This window comes from Bos indicus, chromosome 10 (genome assembly GCF_029378745.1).
Source record: "Bos indicus isolate NIAB-ARS_2022 breed Sahiwal x Tharparkar chromosome 10, NIAB-ARS_B.indTharparkar_mat_pri_1.0, whole genome shotgun sequence".
In the NCBI taxonomy this organism is placed as follows: Eukaryota; Metazoa; Chordata; class Mammalia; order Artiodactyla; family Bovidae; genus Bos; species Bos indicus.
Window position 1 is genome coordinate 60,857,725 of NC_091769.1, and position 20,021 is coordinate 60,877,745.

General features: G+C 39.8%; 1 protein-coding gene across 4 annotated transcripts in view; it reads right to left on the bottom strand.

Moving 5' to 3' along the window:
• The window catches only part of GALK2 (galactokinase 2), a 154,720-nt gene that overhangs the window by 106,551 nt on the left and 28,148 nt on the right, over window positions 1–20,021 (bottom strand). For 3 of the 4 annotated variants that reach the window (XM_070797572.1, XM_019968862.2, XM_019968863.2), the window contains exons 2-4: window positions 12,802–12,890; window positions 9,282–9,405; window positions 1,011–1,101 (exon numbers count right to left, since the gene is read on the bottom strand). In XM_070797572.1, coding sequence (XP_070653673.1) covers window positions 1,011–1,101; window positions 9,282–9,405; window positions 12,802–12,890 — 304 coding nt within the window. Of the gene's footprint in view, window positions 1–1,010; window positions 1,102–9,281; window positions 9,406–12,801; window positions 12,891–20,021 lie in introns of those variants that run through there. The other variant, XM_070797573.1, reaches the window with a different exon arrangement.

A 20,021-nucleotide genomic window follows, 5' to 3' on the forward strand; every position in this document is an offset into this window, starting at 1 on the left:
TTGTGACAAGCCAAATGATTTGAAGATTTAAAACCTGCCAGTAACTTTTCCTGTACGTTGTTACCATCTGTCTGGGAAAATGAAAGGAAGGAAGAGATCGGGGCAGGGGAAGAAAGGGAAGTAGAGAGAAAGAAAGATACATACAGAACCACCATAATTAAGAGTACAGAATTATACAACAGAAATAAATGTGATGCATATCTGTAATGGATATGCCACTGAATCCTACGCTACTCATGACAAAGTTTCAGATAGCACCATCAGACAGTAAAGAACACAAGCTCTCTAAAACATGAATTTTAGCAAACAAATCAAATTGACTTAGCAAATCAATTTTCTTTCTTCCTTCATACTTTTTTAATTAGGAGAGAAAGTAGAAATATTTCATCTTCTCATACATGACATTAGAGATATTCAAAGTATTCAGTGTTTCCAGGAAAATCCTTATTTTCCTTATCAAAATCACTATATCTTTTTTTAAACCCCATCTGAAGTAGTAATAACAAAACTAAGTTAGCATTGATTGAATGCCTACTATGTGTCAAGTACTGTATGATCATTCCAACAACTCTGTTGAAATAATAATAACATATTTCACACACAGCAAATCTGAGACTTAAAGAGTTAAATCAACACAGCTGGGTAGAGTCTAGACTCAAACCCAGGGCTGTCCAGGTCTAAATTCTATTACAGTGTGCACTTACACATCACTAGAAGAAAATGTAAGTACTACTACCAGAATGTATCTTTCAAAAGAAAATTTCAACAAAGATTTGAAAACTAGAACAAAGTATCAAATGCACATGACTTATGAATAGCCACTACAGCCCCTGATGAACACCACCCAGAAACAGTCATATCTACTCTATCCCCTGAAATATGTTCATGAGCAAAACAGAGCAGAAACATCAGCACTGAAAGGAGACAAAAACGATATAGTAAATGAAATAAATCTTGATATAATACATATCATAACCTCAACTGCTAGTAGCTGCTTTATACTGATTTACCTGAATTCCTTTAAATCCACATAGGAAATAGTTGTGCCACAGAGGCTTGGTTTTGTCAATCTGGATGTTATTAGCACTAGTACTGAAGTCCCTGCAAGAGCAAACAACAGTTAATTGAAGTCTAGAGGCTTTGTGCCACAGAATGGATGGCTGACTGCTGCCATCTTGTGCCAGGACAATGACACTGACATTTTATTTTCCATTTGCTTCTCATGTATATACTCCACAGTCTACCCAAAAAACAACAAACATCTCCAGCTGCTAAAAATTAAGAGAAGTTTTGGTGACCTTAATAACTAAACTACTTTCAACTGGCCCTTTTTACTTCCTGAAAGGGAGAGAAATGAATATATTTTAGCATAATCTACACCACTGTATTTCACGATGGCCCTTATTAAGTTGGTATAAACCACATAAATGCTTATCCTTTGGGCCTGCTGTTTGGCATACTTTTTACTAGAACACAAGTACTCAAAGCCTTCTTTCCCCACACTCTCTTCCACCCATCCAATTTTACCATCTGCACAGTTTAATAAAAAGAAGGAATAAACAAAGCAAATGATGCTTCTAATGGATCATAACTCATTGAGTAAAATGAGATTCCATGATTCTATAGGAATATAAAATAACAAATGAATAAATAGCTAAATGAAAGAGAATGGAAAGTACTTCCTTAGAGCAAAACGCCAATTAATAGAAGAAATAATAAAAATCAAAAAATCACTATTTGGCAAACTCCATGACAACCATTGCAGAGTACATCATGAGAAACGCTGGGCTGGAAGAAGCACAAGCTGGAATCAAGATTGCCATGAGAAATGTCAATGACCTCAGATATGCAGATGACACCACCCTTATGGCAGAAAGTGAAGAGGAACTAAAAAGCCTCTTGATGAAAGTGAAAGAGGAGAGTGAAAATGTTGGCTTAAAGCTCAACATTCAGAAAACGAAGATCATGGCATCCAGTCCCATCACTTCATGGGAAATAGATGGGGAAACAGTAGAAACAATGTCAGACTTTATTTTGGGGGGCTCCAAAATCACTGCAGATGGTGAATGCAGCCATGAAATTAAAAGACACTTACTCCTTGGAAGAAAAGTTATGACCAACCTAGATAGCATATTCAAAAGCAGAGACATTACTTTGCCAACAAAGGTCCGTCTAGTCAAGGCTATGGTTTCTCCAGTGGTCATGTATGGATGCGAGAGTTGGACTGTGAAGAAAGCTGAGCACCGAAGAATTGATGGTTTTGAACTGTGGTGTTGGAGAAGACTCTTGAGAGTCCCTTGGACTGCAAGGAGATCCAAGCAGTCCATTCTGAAGGAGCTCAGCCCTGGGATTTCTTTGGAAGGAATGATGCTAAAGCTGAAACTCCAGTACTTTGGCCACCTCATGCGAAGAGTTGACTCACTGGAAAAGACTGATGCTGGGAGGGATTGGGGGCAGGAGGAGAAGGGGACGACAGAGGATGACATGGCTGGATGGCATCACCGACTCGATGGACGTGAGTTTGAGTGAACTCCGGGAGATGGTGATGGACAGGGAGGCCTGGCGTGCTGCGATTCATGGGGTCACCAAGAGTCAGACACGACTGAGTGACTGAACTGAACTGAACTGATAACAATCATTTCAGGACGGAATCATCAATGGATGCTAAAGTTACTGAGTAAAAACTTGATGAGAAACAAGATATCTATATAAACTTAAGTATTTCCTTACCAGATACCTGCTGAAAAGGAAAAAAATAGTAACTTGATGGTAATCTGGCAGACAACTCCTTAGCCAAATGATCAAAATTAACAACAGATGAAGGAACATCACATGCCTCCTTGACATGATGCACCGAGGACACATCAGTTAACATGTGGAATTCTTCATACTATTTTTGTGACTTCCTTGAAAGTCAAAAGTTATTTCAAAATGAAAAATAGATAGGCTTCTAAATCAGCCCAAAGAATAAAATATGTGAAGTGGCAGAGGGGTGGAGATCAAGTCAAAAGTGAGGAAATAAGTAACATTCCCACACTGACTGAATGCTCTTCACATATAGCTTACTAAATAACTACTGTGAGCCACTCACTGCAGCAGGTGCCTTCCAAGCATTATCTTAATAACATGGACATATTCTCTCCTAAGAAAAATATGGGATGACCACTTAACCGTGCGAGGCATTCACAGGAATATAAAGGTAAAATGTGAAGGGCTTATCTTTTAAGCTTCTGTAATCCAGCCAAGACAGCATGAGCACAAATCACACTCACATTACCACTGTCATGTGATGGTATGTAACATGGGGTGGGACGCAAGGCCAAGAGGGCACCTGTTGGGCTGCACTCCATTGGCCTGCAAATCTTGTAGCTGCCCAGGCTTGAGATCAAAGAAAGAGCCTAGAGATAGCAACAGAGGTATCAATGGTTTATTGGATCGAGGATCTTACAAGTCTACAGCAAAACATGCAGCCCCACTGTGTACAGCAGACGAAAGGCAAGACATGGCAGTAATCTTTCTATTCAGGGAAGAAGGAGGCTACCATTTATAGGGGGAATTGCTGTCAGGTTGGCTCATCAGTTACTGGGGAAACCAGCAGCTGGGATCTGTGGCAAGCTGATGATTAAGCACTAATTAAGCCCTATGATTAGGGTACAGGTGAAGCGGGGACCGGTATAGCAGATGTACAGAGAGCAAGAGAATAGCCATTTTGAATGGTCTGATCATACAACAATTTTTATAGTTGGCACATTAGAGTATAAATGGGAGACTTTCCTGGAGGCTCAGAGAGATCTAGTGACTCTCCAGGGAGCTAAACAGCCTGACTCCAGCTCTCAAACACTTTACTATTACCCACAGGAATTAAAATTTATTGACTATAGTCAATAAGAGGTCCCAGAATTTGGAAAGCAGAAAAGATTATGTTAGCAAAACTGAATGGGCTCTGTCCCAAGATAACCAGATCTTGGAAGTCACCACAAAGAAAAAACAAGGAAGAAGGCTGGGGGACAAGGGTGATGGTATACTAGGGAAACTAGTAGAGGAGGAACTTTGTGCATATGTAGGAAGTTAGATGAGAAACATCAAAGAAAATGCTAACAATCCCCGATCTAATTCCTTCAGACTTAGAAACATGGCTTAAAAACCACAATGTAATGTAACCACACATTTAAGAAAGTGGATAAAACATTTAAAAAAACATGTTGGCAAACATATGGAGCAACTGGAACTCCAATACAGTGGTGTGCGAATGTAAAATTATACAACCACTTTCAAAAACAGGCAAATTCTTATGATAAACCAGACAGTCCACACCTGGGTATTTACCAAACAAAACATGCATCCATACATAGATTTGTACACAAATATTCATAGCAGGTCATACCTGAATGGTCTAGTGGTTTTCCTTACTTTCTTCAATTTAAGTCTTAATTTGGCAAAAAAGAGTTCATGTTCTGAGCCATAGTCAGCTCTCAGTCTTGTTTTTGATAACTGTATAGAGCTTCTCCATCTTTGGCTGCAAAGAATATAATCAATCTGAATTCGGTATTGACCATCTGGTGATGTCCACATGTAGAGTCTTCTCTTGTGTTGTTGGAAGGGGGTGTTGGCTATGATCAGTGCATTCTCTTGGCAAAACTCTGTTTGCCTTTGCCCTGCTTCATTTTGTACTCCAAGGTCAAATCTGTCTGTTACTCCAGGTATCTCTCGACTTGCTACTTTTAAATTCCAGGCCCCTGTAATAAAAAGGACATCTTTTGGGGATGTTAGCTCTAGAAGGTCTTATAGGTCTTCATAGAACCATTCAACTTCAGTTTCTTCAGCATTACTGGTCAGAGCATAGACTTGGATTACTGTGATATTGAATGGTTTGCCTTGGAAATGAACAGAGATCATTCTGTCGTTTTTAGAGATTCCATCTAAGTTCTGCATTTCAGAGTCTTTTGTTCACCATGATGGCTATTCCATTTCTTCAAAGGGATTCTTGCCCACAGTGGTAGATATAATGGCCATCTGAGTTAAATTCCCCCATTCCAATCCAATTTAGTTTGCTGATTCCTAAAATCTTGATGTTCGCTTTTGCTGTCTTCTGTTTGACCACTTCCAAATTGCCTTGATTCATGGACCTAACATTCCAGGTTCCTATGCAATATTGCTCTTCGCAGCATTGGATTTTACTTCAATCATCAGTCACATCCACAACTGGGTGCTGTTTTTGCTATGGCTCCATCTCTTCATTCTTTCTGGAATTATATTGGGCACATACTAACCTGGGGAGTTCATCTTGCAGTGTCCAATCTTTTTGCCCCTTCATACTTTTCAGGGTAGTGAAGAGATACAAGGGATTATTAGATATGACAGAGTGTCTGAAGAACTATGGACGGAGGTTCATGACATTTTATAGGAGGCAGAGATCAAGACCATCCCCAAGAAAAAGATACACAAAAAGGCAAAATGGTTGTCTGAGGAGGCCTTACAAATAGCTGTGAAAAGAAGTGAAAGGCAAAGGAGAAAAGGAAAGATATACCCATTTGAATGCAGAGTTTCAAAGAATAGCAAGGAGAGATAAGAAAGCCTTCCTCAGTGATCAGTGCAAAGAAATAGAGGAAAACAATAGAATGGGAAAGACTAGAGATCTCTTCAAGAAAATTAGAGATACCAAGGGAACATTTCATGCCAAGATGGGCACAATAAAGGACAGAAATGGTATGGACCTAACAGAAGCAGAAGATACTAAGAAGTGGCAAGAATACACAAAAGAACTACACAAAAAAGATCTTCACAGCCCAGATAACCACGAGTTGGCACCTACAGCCAGATATCCTGGAATGCGAAGTCAAGTGGGCCTTAGGAGGCATCACTATGAACAAAGCTAGTGGAGGTGACGGAATTCCATTGAGCTATTTCAAATCCTAAAAGATTATGCTGTGAAAGTAATGCACTCAATACGCCAGCAAATTTAGAAAACTCAGCAGTGGCCACAGGACTGAAAAAGGTCAGTTCTCATTCCAATCCCAAAGAAAGGCAATGCCAAAGAATGCTCAAACTACCACACAATTTCACTCATTTCACATGCTAACAAAGTAAAATTCTCCAAGCGAGGCTTCAACAGTATGTGAACTGTGAACTTCCAGATGTTCCAGCTGGATTTAGAAAAGACAGAGGAACCAGAGATCAAATTGCCAACATCTGTTGGGTCATCAAAAAGGCAAGAGAGTTCCAAAAAATCATATATTTCTGCTTTATTGACTTCGCCAAAGCCTTTGACTGTGTAGATCACAACACACTGTGGAAAATTCTTAAAAAGATGGGACTACCAGACCACCTTACCTGCCTCCTGAGAAATCTGTATGCAGGTCAAGAAGCAACAGTAAGAACCAGACACAGAACAAAAGACTGTTTCCAAATTGGGAAAGGAGTACGTCAAGGCATTATATTGTCACCCTGCTTATTTAATTTATATGCAGAGAACATCATGAGAAATGCTGGCCTGGATGAAACACAAGCTGGAATCAAGATTGCCGGGAGAAATATCAATAAACTCAAATATGCAGATGACACCACCCTTATGGCAGAAAGCAAAGAAAAACTAAAGAGCCTCTTGATGAAAGTGAAAGAGGAGAATGAAAAAGTTGGCTTAAAACTCAACATTCAGAAAACTAAGATCATGGCATCCAGTCCTATCATTTCATGGCAAATAGATGGGGAAACAGTGGAAACAATGACAGACTTTATTTCAGGGAGGGGGGCCTCCAAAATCACTGCAGATGGTGACTGCAGCCATGAAATTAAAAGACGCTTGCCCCTTGGAAGAAAAGTTATGACCAAGATAGACAACATATTAAAAAGCAGAGACATTACTTTGCCAGCAAAGGTCTCTCTAGTCAAGGCTATGGTTTTTCCAGTGGTCATGTTTGGATGCAAGAGTTGGACCAAAAAGAAAGCTGAGCACCAAAGAATTGATGCTTTTGAACTACGGTGTTGGGAGAAGACTCTTGAGAGTCCCTTGGACTGCAAGGAGATCCCACCAGTCCATCCTAGAGGAATTCAGTCCTGAATATTCATTAGAAGGACTGATGCTGAAGCTGAAGTTCCAATACTTTGGCCACTTTATGGGAAGAACTGACTCATTTGAAAAAGACCCTGATACTGGGAAAGACTGAAGGCAGGAGGAGACGGGGACAACAGAGGATGAGACGGTTGGATGCCTTCACCAACTCAGTGGACCTGAGTTTGAGTAAACTCTGGGAGTTGGTGATGGACAGGGAGGCCTGGCGTGCTGCATTCCATGGGGTAGCAAGAGTCGGACACAACTGAGCGACTGAACTGAACTGATTCATAGCAGAATTATTCATAATAGCCAAAAGCTGGAAATAATCCAAATATTCATCAATGGTGAATAAATAAATTATGGGTTCTTCATGCAATGCATGCTAGACATGTGGACAGTTCTGGAAAGCATGATGCATATGTCCTAAGGGTCCAATGGAGTAAAGCCCCTTATTTACACAGGAGCTACCTGCCTTGATAATTCACCTCTGCTTCCCTAGTTGAGTCTCCATCCTCTTTCACTACTGCTCCTGGCACTATTTCCCAAATGCTCTCCCTCCTTCCACGTCTATCTCAGGCTCTGCTTTTGTGGGGAAAAAAGTGAAATTCCCACATTTAACATGTGGGAGTGTTCAGTGAATCTGAATAAATCAATATAACAAATTATGGCACCCAGTTTTAAATGGTTACAATGACACAAAATTGTATTTGAGATAATGTAAGATTTTATTCAAAGGGTCCTGCTGCTGCTAAGTTGCTTCAGTCGTGTCCGACTCTGTGCGGCCCCATAGACGGCAGCCCACCAGGCTCCCCCGTCCCTGGGATTCTCCAGGCAAGAATACTGGAGTGGGTTGCCATTTCCTTCTCCATGCCTTCTCCTTAAAGGGTCCTAAATGTACATAACATCTCAATCATGCAAAATAAACAGAAAAATGACCTTTCACAATAACTTTCACCTAAAAGTCAGGAATTTTTATTATCTTGCATAACCTGGTATAGATACATATAAAATATTTGCTGAATGAATGAATATTACTGCAAGCAAACTGTCCAATGAACAATAAGCCAAAAATATAATGCGCTAATTACATGCCAAGACCTTTTTTTATAATTAACAAACCAGGTCCTGCTTAATATAAGTAAGCAGGACTTATCCCAGGAATACAAAGAGTTCAACATTGGAAAATACATTGGTATAATTAATAATATCTTAAAACTTATCTTCAATACTACACAAGCATTTAATTAAATCCAATAATCATTAAGTGACTTTTTTAATCTTAGTAAATCAAGAATTAAAAAACAACAACAGGGAATTCCCTGGTGGTCCAGTTGTTAGGACTTGGCACTTTCACTGCCAGGGCCACGGTTTTAATCCCTGGTCAGGAACTAAGATTCCACAAGTCACGTGGTATAGCCAAAACAGTAAAAATAACAACAAAAATATGCCCTTAACTTGATAAAGCATATGTACTAGAAACATATATCTACTGTGTTCCAGATTCTATGTTTGACACTGAGGCTAGAGCACTGGAGAGGTAACACTACCTGAAGTCACAGAGCTTACAATCTATGGGAATACGGGCAAGTAAGCAGATAATGATTATACAACATGGTAAGATGTTATGATAAGAGAATGAGAGGGTGGCCTAGTAATACAAGAAAGGCATATACCTTGACTTTGCTAGAGATAGTTAAGCTCAACAGATGATACATATCTTCTGGGCAAAGGGTTATTTTCATCCTTTTTTGACCCAGTATCTAAAATAATGTCAGACACACAATACATCTTGAGTAAATGTTTCTCAGACTTTCCAGGTGGTTCAGTGGTAAAGAATCCACCTGCCAATGCAGGAGACATAGGTTCAATCCCTGGGTGAAGAAGATCCCCTGGAGAAGGAAATGGCAATCCACTCTAGTACTCTTGCCTGGGAAATCCCATGGATAAAGGAGCCTGGCAAGCTACAGTCCATGGGGTAGTAAAGAGTTGGACACAACTTAGTGACTAAACAACAACAATAAATGTTTCTTAAGTAAATGAACAAAATGAACAAATATTAAATAGGAACAGATTCTTTTGAAGTCAGATACAAATTTTCAATAAATTAAATGACTTACTATAAATTTGATATTACCTAAAGATACCATTTGAGTACAAATACAAAGACACACACGTATACCCATGCACACACCACACACACACATACACGGTAGCAATTCTAAATACTCACGGGTACAAGGGATTGGTATTGGCCAGCTGGAGAACATGTGTTTTCACAGGTTCCACAGCTATTAACATATCTTGTTCTACAGCCATAGGAAGAACAGAATATCCACAGTAATCTATATGCTCTCCTAGAATAAAGAGAAAGCATTTTTTAATCATTGCTGGCATATGAAACATGAGAAACTCAAGTAAGTTGACATATAGGAAAAACTTGACCACTAGCCTGGTTTTAACAAAAAATAAAAATACTAAAGGCAGAAAGTTATTCAATTTTCTTTCTCTCACTGACATCTGAACCAGGAACTTTTGCTAGAATAAGTATATTAGTTATTAGTTTCTGCTAATATTTCAACTTCTTTAAATATTTGCAAGTTTTTTCCACTTTCTAATTCATAATAATTATATTTGAATATTTATGTTTTGTGACTAGTTATATGGAGCATCAAGAAAAGCAATGTCTCCTTTCTCTGTTGCTCCTTTGTATTAACTTTTTCAATATGGACAATGGAAACCTTTAGCATCCTCTCTCTTATATTAATATTACGCGAGTACCACTCTTTTCCTTACTAGCCAATGAACTCACTATGGTGAAGACTTGCTTTATTTATCTTTGTGGCCCAATAAAATGCCTAACAAATTAGATAGACACTGATTAGTTGTGTTGAATGTGCTAGACATAGCTAGGATAAGGAAAAGGAAGCTAGAAAAAAATATTTAATTTTATATATAATAGGGAAATAGAAAACTATTCTTTTCATTCTAATTCCTCTATGAATCATCAGCAGGAATTTTTTTGCCTGCTACCCCATAATGTTTCCTCCAAATTACTCATTTAAACTCAAGGTTTTTATTCATAATATTAAAAGAAAATAACAATTCAAGAAAGATGAGCTAAGCAAGCTCACTTATATATTCCTGAGACTGGTTTGTATATCTGATTGTTTCTCCTGCATTGGCAGGCAGGTACTTTACCACTAGCGCCATCTGGGAAGCCCTATCTGCTTGCTTCTATGGCAGACATTGATCAACTAAGAAACATAAAATGTACAAAAGACAATTCAACCGCCTGATTACATTTTTAAATAAATATGATTCTACATATTATTCCAGGCGGAACTCTTTTGTTTCTACACTGATGTGTCCTTTAAGAAAATTAGAGTTGTTGTCTTTTTTAATGAATTGACAACGATGAGTGAACAACTTAAATGACAATTCAAAGTTGTCTTTCTCCCCAAATTCCTTCAAAACTACAATGTAGGACAGTGGTTCACAAATAGAAAATGCATATTTGAATAAGTAGAATTCTAGGGAGGTACCAGATTTTGTTGGGAAGGCTACAGTGTGAATGACAGCCTTCTGAGAATGAAGACTCCTCCCTTTGCAAAAACTAATGGAACCCATCCTGGGGAGCAAGAACTGTTGGCAAGTAAGGAAAAAAACAATGATTACATTTTGGACACTTTAACAGAAAATATAATAATTCTTTTAATAAAGATTGAAATTCATTTCATCCTAAGAACTAATTAAATAACTATCTTAGAGCATAATCCCCCCCCTTTTCTTAAAATGAGATAGTCAGCATTCATTGAGTAAGAATTACTTACTCAGGAAAATTGTTACTCCCCAAACTAAGTGAAACTTGGCTCTCCTCTGAGGATACTGATGCTTTGCAATTCTCTCTCAGTAGCATGGAGTTGGTGATAACCTCCTCCCAACTCTGCTGTTTCCAGGACTTTTTCCTGTCCTGTGCTTTGGAGGTTCAAACCACATTTTCTCGTCTCCACCACATTCATCTCTGACTATCTTAGACATCTGCTCCTCTCTGAAGACCTTTGCATCTCATTCCACTCTCTCCATCCCAATCTTGTAAAACAACTCAGTCCAAGGCCCCAGTTTCCTAATGCCTTGACCTCTGGAGAACTTGACCTCCTCTCTGCTTCAACTATCTTACTTAAATGGTCTTGACAAATCCAGTAATGACCATAGAACTCCTTATCACCTAGAACTTTTCTATCTATGGATTTTTGTTCCAAATATCACATTCTTTACTAAAACTTTCCAAAGTGCCATTTCTCTTATTCAGTTTATCCTACTTAACCTGTTTTTCAGATTCAGTTCTTTGCCCTCTGTAACCTATAGGCTCCCTCTTACCTTTATTTTTCTACCTAGCATATTTTCCAGGGTTCATTACTTCATCTACCCCTTCTGACAGTATTGGCAACTTCTGGATGGCATTGTCATTCTCTGTAACCTCCGTCCAAAACAAAACCCTAAAGCTAGATCGAATGTAGGCAACTTGGACTAGCTGAAAGGCAGTGGGGAAATGAACAAACCTGCAGATTGTTATTGCTACAATTCCATGGTCTCCAGCTCTAACCAGATTTGACTGTTACAAGCAAACTTTTTCTTTTTTTCCAGTTATCCCCCTCTGCCATCCTTGACAAAGCTGTTTCAAACATTCTGCCATCTCTTTAAACATCCAACACTTTCAACCTTCCCCCAAAAGGACTCCCTCAACCTTCTATACCAAAATTATACATTTATTTACATCAACCTGCATCCTTTTTACTCCCACCTTCTGTTTAAAAAGACTCAAAGTGGCCCTCTTTCTATGTTGTAGATACCAACCCTTCTTGCCCTCTTGAGAATCCTTCTCTATCTCTTCTTTTCTCAGATATCTTTGATCTCTTTCTCTCCACTGACTTTACTCAATTCCCCTTTTCTACCTCATTTAACTATGTTCAAATATCTCATATTTTTAAAATCCTCCATATATGCTTGAAAATCAGCTTTCCTGAGTTAATAATTGAAGCTACATTTTGGGTACATGGGAGTTCGTTATACTATTTCAACTAACTTTTTTGTATGCTTATAAAAGAATCCACCTGCAATGTGGGAGACATGGGTTCGATCCCTGGGTTGGGAAGATCCCCTGGAGAAAGGAAAGGCTACCCACTCCAGTATTCTGGCCTGGAGAATTCCATGGACACACTCTATGGGGTCATAAAGAGTTGGACACAACTGAGCGACTTTCACTTTCACTTTCCAGTATACAAAGTTTTCTTTTTAATCCTCCTTTGATTTGGAATTTTCTCAGTTCTCTTGATAAAACATTCATTCATTCAGATATTCATTCTCTAGGCCACCACATTTTTAAAAGCAAGGGATTATTGGGCTTCCCTGTATTCTTCTAATCCAATGAATAAATGTAAAACCACCAAAATTATTCACTGTAGTCAAAAAACTTAACCTGCAACCCAGAAAAATCTTTCTATCTTTCATGAAAATAATGGGAACAACCAGGTTTCAACAAACTTCTGAATTTTAAAAATGAATGGACAAAACTAACATCAATAAATGGACTGGGAAAGATGAAAATATCGTATTTTCTTATGAAAAAAGCTTAACTTGCTATAGTAGATACATGGGAAACATTCTATTTTTCCAGTTCTCCTGATATATTAACAAAAATTTGGATCTTATCAAAGGAGGAAAAAAATTAAGAAAAAGAACTTTCTACATACCTATTATATTGACTCTTCCTGGTGCTCGAACATAAAACTTGGGAACAGATCCAAACTTAGAATTAAACATCTCTTTTAGCTTCAGCAATCTGAAAACAAGAGTAGCATATTTCATAATATCCAGATAATAGAAAAACCTGTGATACACACACACACCCACAAACACCACACAGATAGTTCATATACATCACCACTATTATCTTTAAAAATAATGAAAGCAAGCTATTTTACTGACACTTCTTTGAAAATCCCTGGATGAAACAATCTATAACCCCCTAAGTGACACAAGAGTATAGCTAAGCACACAGAAGAGTAAAAAATTTAATACAGACATACACAAAGAAAAACTTCTTTCCTTCAATTATGAAGAATATAACCTTCTGTATAATTTCTAAATAATATTCAGAGAAGAATCTCTTGATACTAAAAAATGTAGCCATGGAGTACTGTATCAGTTTCCTAGGGTTGCCACAATAAAGCTTCACAAACTGGATGACTTAAAACAACAGAAATTTATTGTCTCTGAGTTCTAGAGACCAGCAGTCCAAAATCAGAGTTTGGCAGCACCTCTGAAAACCTCTGAAACCTAGAGGGGAAAATCCTTCCCTGCCTCTTTTTAGTTTCTGATGGTGACCATCAGTTCTTGGCATTCCTTGGCTGGCAACTGCATCACTCCACTGTCTGCTTATGTTATCACATGTAATTCCCTCTGTGTGTCTCTATCTGTGACTGCTTTTCATTCTTATAGGCCATCAGACTTACTGGATGTGTGTGTGTGTGTGTGTGTGTGTGTGGGCGCACATGCACATGCACATGTATGCATGTACGTGTGTTAGTTGCTCAGTCATGTCCAACTATTTGCAACCTCCTGGACTATAGCCCACCAGGATCCTCTGTCCATGGAATTTTCCAGGAAAGAGTACTGGAGGGGTAGCCATTCCCTTCCCCAGGGGATCTTCCTGACCCAGGGATTGAACCTGAGTCTTCTGCTTTTCAATTCAATATGACTTCATCTTAACTTGATTACAAAAGCAAAGATGCTAGTTCAAATAAGGTCGCATTCTGAGGTTCCAGGTAGACATGAATTAAGAGACATGCTATTCAACCTAGTACAAATGAAAACTAGACTGGATATCACATCAGATCAGATCAGATCAGATCAGTCACTCAGTCGTGTCCGACTCTTTGCGACCCCATGAATTGCAGCACGCCAGGCCTCCCTGTCCATCACCAACTCCCGGAGTTCACTCAGACTCGTGTCCATCGAGTCAGTGATGCCATCCAGCCATCTCATCCTCTGTCGTCCCCTTCTCCTCTTGCCCTGAATCCCTCCCAGCATCAGAGTCTTTTCCAATGATCAACTCTTCCCATGAGGTGGCCAAAGTACTGGAGTTTCAGCTTTAGCATCATTCTTTCCAAAGAAAGTCCAGGGCTGAGCTCCTTCAGAATGGACTGGTTGGATCTCCTTGCAGTCCAAGGGACTCTCAAGAGTCTTCTCCAACACGACAGTTCAAAACCATCAATTCTTCGGTGCTCAGCCTTCTTCACAGTCCAACTCTCACATCCATACATGACCACTGGAAAAATCATAGCCTTGACTAGACGGACCTCTGTTGGCAAAGTACTGTCTCTGCTTTTGAATATGCTGTCCAGGATGGTCATAACTTTCCTTCCAAGGAGTAAGCATCTTTTAATTTCATGGCTGCAGTCACCATCTGCAGTGATTTTGAAGACCCAAAAAATAAAGTCTGACACTGTTTCCACTGTTTCCCCATCTATTTCCCATGAAGTGATGGGACCGGATGCCATGATCTTTGTTTTCTGAATGTTGAGCTTTAAGCCAACTTTTTCACTCTCCACTTTCACTTTCATCAAGAAGCTTTTTAGTTCCTCTTCACTTTCTGCCATAAGGGTGGTGTCATCTGCATATCTGAGGTTATTGATATTTCTCCCGGCAATCTTGATTCCAGCTTGTGTTTCTTCCAGTCCAGCATTTCTCATGATGTCCTCTGCATAGAAGTTAAATAAACAGGGAGACAATATACGGCCTTGATGTACTCCTTTTCCTATTTGGAACCAGTCTGTTGTTCCATGTCTAGTTCTAACTGTTGCTTCCTGACCTGCATACAGATTTCTCAAGAGGCAGATCAGGTGGTCTGGTATTCCCATCTCTTTCATAATTTTCCACAGTTTATTGTTATCCACACAGTCAAAGGCTTTGGCATAGTCAATAAAGCAGAAATAGATGTTTTTCTGGAACTCTCTTGCTTTTTCCATGATCCAGCAGATGTTGGCAATTTGATCTCTGGTTCCTCTGCCTTTTCTAAAACCAGCTTGAACATCAGGAAGTTCATGGTTCACATATTGCTGAAGCCTGGCTTGGAGAATTTTGAGCATTACTTTACAGGAGACTACAATTCTAATTCCAATGGGGCTTCTACTTCAATGCTAAAGTTTGGAAAATCATTTTCCCTTGGATCCTCATCTGTAAGATTAGAAAATTTGAACTAGATATTCCTTATGGTGATTGCAGCCATGAAATTAAAAGACACTTACTCCTTGGAAGGAAAGTTATAACCAACCTAGATAGCATATTCAAAAGCAGAGACATTACTTTGCCAACAAAGGTCCGTCTAGTCAAGGCTATGGTTTTTCCAGTAGTCATGTATGGATGTGAGAGTTGGACTATAAAGAAAGCTGAGCACCGAAGAACTGATGCTTTTCAACTGTGGTGTTGGAGAAGACTCTTGAGAGTCCCTTGGACTGCAAGGAGATCCAACCAGTCCATTCTAAAGGAGATCAGTCCTGGGTGTTCTTTGGAAGGAACTGAAGTACTTCCAGTACTGAAGTACTGAAGCTGAAGCTGAAACTCCAGAACTTTGGCTACCTCATGTGAAGAGTTGACTCACTGGAAAAGACTCTGATGCTGGGAGGGATTTGGGGCAGGAGGAGAAGGGGACGACAGCGGATGAGATGGCTGGATGGCATCACCAACTCGAGGGACATGAGTTTGAGTGAACTTTGGGAGTTGGTGATGGACAGGGAGGCCTGGCGTGCTGCAATTCATGGGGTCACAAAGAGTTGGACATAACTGAGCAACTGAACTGAACTGATTCCTTATAGGCCCCTCCCAGATCAAAAAGGCTTATATTTAATAATTTTATGCTGTTAAATCATCTCAAGTCACTTCTATGAAGACCTACCACTGTTTGTAGTCCCACAATATGTTGTATCTGAGTAATAACAGCAAGACAGTAAATATCTAATAGACCTACCATATTCAAGACATTCATTAATTAAATAATTGATCTTAAAAATCAACTAGTTACAATAAACAAAATCATACCAAAAAATTTAAGGAAAAAGGAAATTTATTAAAATGATAAAAAGATACACTGAATATTCTTGGAAGTTATTCAAGATGTCCTCCTAAAATTGGGACAGCCATCCCAAACTCTATTTATAGATGGGTGGGGCTGTGTTTCCTCCCTGTTGATTGTTTGGTCTGGAGCCTGCAGGCCATTGGGTGGGGCTAATGGTGGCCTCCAGGAGAGTTCACCATCAGGGTCCTTGATCCTGCAGTGAGCCACAGCTACCCCCTGCCTCCAAAGGAGACCCTCCAATACTAGCAGGTAAGTCTACCCCAGTACCCTACAGGGTCACTGCTTTTTTCCCCTCTGGGTCCTGGTGTGCAAAAGACCCTGTGTGCTCCCTCCAAGAGTGGAGTTTCTGTTTCCTCCAGGCTTGTGGAATTCCTGTGATCAAACCACACTGGCCTTCAAAGGCAGATTCTCTGGGGGTTCCTCTTCCTGTTGCCGGACCTCAAGGCTGGGAAGCCTGACATGGGGCTCATTCTTTCACTTCTGTGGGAGAATTTCTGTGGTATAATTGTTCTCCAGTTTGTGAGGCACCCATCCAGAAGGTATGGATTAGATTTTATCACAATTATGCCCCCCCATCTTGTTGTGGCCTCTTCTTTGTCTTTGGAAGTAGGGTATTTTTTGGTAGGTTCCAGGATTTTTGGAAATAGCTGTTCAGCAGTTAGTTGTGACTTTGGTGTTCTCATCAGAACAAGTGAGCTCACATCCTTCTCCACCATCTCGAGCCCTCCTGGGTCATCCAGGAACCCAGGCTGATGTTTGTTTTGTTTGTCTGTTTGTTTCTGTTTATTTATTTATGTTTGGTTGTTCTGGGTCTTTGTTGCTTTCCACAGACTCTCTCTAGTTGCAGCAAGTAGGTGCTACTATGGGTCGCGGTGTGTGAGCTTCTCATCATGGCAGCTTCTCTTGTGGATCACAGGCTCCAGGCTCATGGGCTTCAATAGTTGCAGCAGGTGGACTCAGTGGTTGTGGCTCTTGGGATCTAGAGCATGGGCTCAACAGTTGTGGTACATGGGCTCAGTTGCTCTGCAGCATGTGGAATCTTCCTGGGCCAGGGATCAAACTCGTGTCCCCCGCATTGGCAGGCAGGTTCTTATCCACTGCACCACCAGGGAAGTCCCAGAGCTGATGTCATAGTGGAATCTTCATCAGCATTCTGCATGCATTCAGATGCTAGCTTCTTGTATTTGTCCTACAGAGATGAAGAGTCTTTTAGATAGTCATTTAGATCATCTCCACTATAGATGATCATTCAAGGATATAAAGTCTTCTTCCTTCTCATTGCTTCACTATTCCAGACTTCTATCATTTTCTGCGTGCACAAAATAGACAAACCACTAGCTAAGAAAATGGGGGCTAATAAAACACAAAATAAGAAATGACAAGGATGAGACAACATTAAACAAAAGAAATTTTATAGGTCAAAAGAGGGACTTCCTTGGTGGTCCAGTGGCTAAGGGGGCAAGGGTTTGATCCCTGGTCAGAGAACTAGATCTTGTGCGCCACAACTGAAGATCCCACATGCTGCAAGTAAAACCTGGCATAGCCAAATAAATAATAAAAAAGTACTTTGTAGAAAAGCCAAGTATTCTCTCTTTTGTCACCAACCAAACCACAGCACACCAGCTCCATCTCCTAACCACTACAAAAACCTCGTGCTAGTCCCTTTTCCTGTTCTCTCAAGCCACTTTTGATCAATTTGGGTGGCCTGCTCCGCCCTCCCCAGAAAATCTCATTATGTGAATAATAAACTTTTCATACCCTCTTCTTCATGTGGTATTACCAGTCTCAATATTCAAACCAAATTTGGGGGTGGGGGTCCATCCTGTTTCTGTGGGATAGCCACGATAGAAATCCTACAGAAAATGGATATTTCCTAGGGAAATACAATTTATAAAAACAGATCCATTTCCATTGAACAAGTAAATTCATCAAAGAACCACTGACACATATGCATTAAGCCCATATGTTTTACAAGAGAATTCTACCCAAGCATGAACATCAGATAGCCCATATGTTTCACAAGTTGTTCCAGAGCATGGAAAAACAAAGAAAAATTGTCTAATTCTTGTTATGAAGCAAGTGTAGTATGGATACCTAAACCAGATAAACATAGTCCAAGAAAACGCAACTACAGACTAATGTCACTTTTGAATATTAATGCAAATGTAATTAATAAAAATTTAGTAAGTATAAGGCAGCACCACATTAAGAAAATAGTTCATGTCAAGTGGAATTAACTCCAGGAATGCAAAGTTGAAAATATTAGGATAATCCATTAAAATAATATATCATATTAAATCTAAGAAGAAAAAAATTATAGGACTACTTTCATAGATGCTAAGAAGTCATAAAATTCATTCCCAAAGGTGTTTCTATTTTTTCTTAATTATTCATTTTTGGCTGCACTGGGTCTCCGTTGATGCTTGCAGGCTCTCTCTAGTTGTGAGGAGCAGGGACTACTCTAATTATGGCTTGCGGGCTTTAGATTGCAGGCTCAGTAGTTGTGGCACACAAGCTTAGTTGCCCCACGACATGTGGAATCTTCCCTGGACCAAGGACTGAATCCAGGTCCCCTGCATTGGCAGGCAAATTCTTAACCACTGGACCACCAGGGAAGTCCCCAAAGGTGTTTATCTTAACGTGATTACATATATCTCAGTCTTGAATCCAAGAGCTAATGAGGAAATTCTAGAGACATTTCCACTAAGATCAAAAGTGAGACAAAAATTTCCACTGTCTCCACATCTAATCACACAGTACTGGAGATACAGGTAATGCAATTAGACACTTCAGTTCAGTCACTCAGCCGTGTCCGACTCTTTGTGACCGCATGGACTGCAGCACACTAGGCTTCCCTGTCCGTCACCAACTCCTGGAGTTTGCTCAGGCTCATGTCCATCGAGTCAGTGATGCCATCCAACCATCTCATCCTCTGTCGTCCCCTTCTCCTCCTGCCTTCAATCTTTCCCAGAATCAGGATCTTTTCCAAGGAGTCAGTTCTTCCAATCAAGTGGCCAAAGTATTGGAGTTTCAGCTACAGCAACAGTCCTTCCAATGAATATTCAGGACTGATTTCCTTTAGAATTGACTGGTTGGATCTCCTTGCAGTCCAAGAGATCTCAAGAGTCTTCTCCAACACCACAGTTCAAAAGCATCAATTCTTCAGCGCTCAGCTTTCTTCATACTCCAACTCTCACATCCACACATGACTACTGGGGAAACCATAGCCTTGACTAGATGGACCTTTGTTCGTAAAGTAATGACTCTGCTTTTTAATATATTGTCTAGGTTGGTCACAGCTTTTCTTCCAAGGAGCAAGAGTCTTTTAATTTCACGGCTGCAATCACCATCTGCAGTGATTTTGGAGCCCAAAAAAATAAAGTCTCTCACTGTTCCATTGTTTCCCCATCTATTTGCCATGAAGTGATGGGACTAGATGCCATGATCTTAGTTTTCTGAATGTTGAGTTTTAAGCCAACTTTTTCATTCTCCTCTTTCACTTTCATCAAGAGGCTCTTTAGTTCTTCTTCGTTTTCTACCATAAGGGTGGTGTCACCTGCATATCTGAGGTTATTGATATTTCTCCTGGCAATCTTGATTCCAGCTTGTGCCTTATCCAGCCTGGTATTTTGCATGATGTACTCTGCATATAAGTTAAATAAGCACGGTGACAATATACAGCCTTGATGTACTCCTTTTCCTATTTGGAACCAGTCTGTTGTTCCATGTCCAGTTCTAACTGTTGCTTCCTGACCTGCATACAGATTTCTCAGGAGGCAAGTAAGGTGGTATTCCCATCTCTTGAACAATTTTCTACAGTTTGCTGTGATCTAGAGT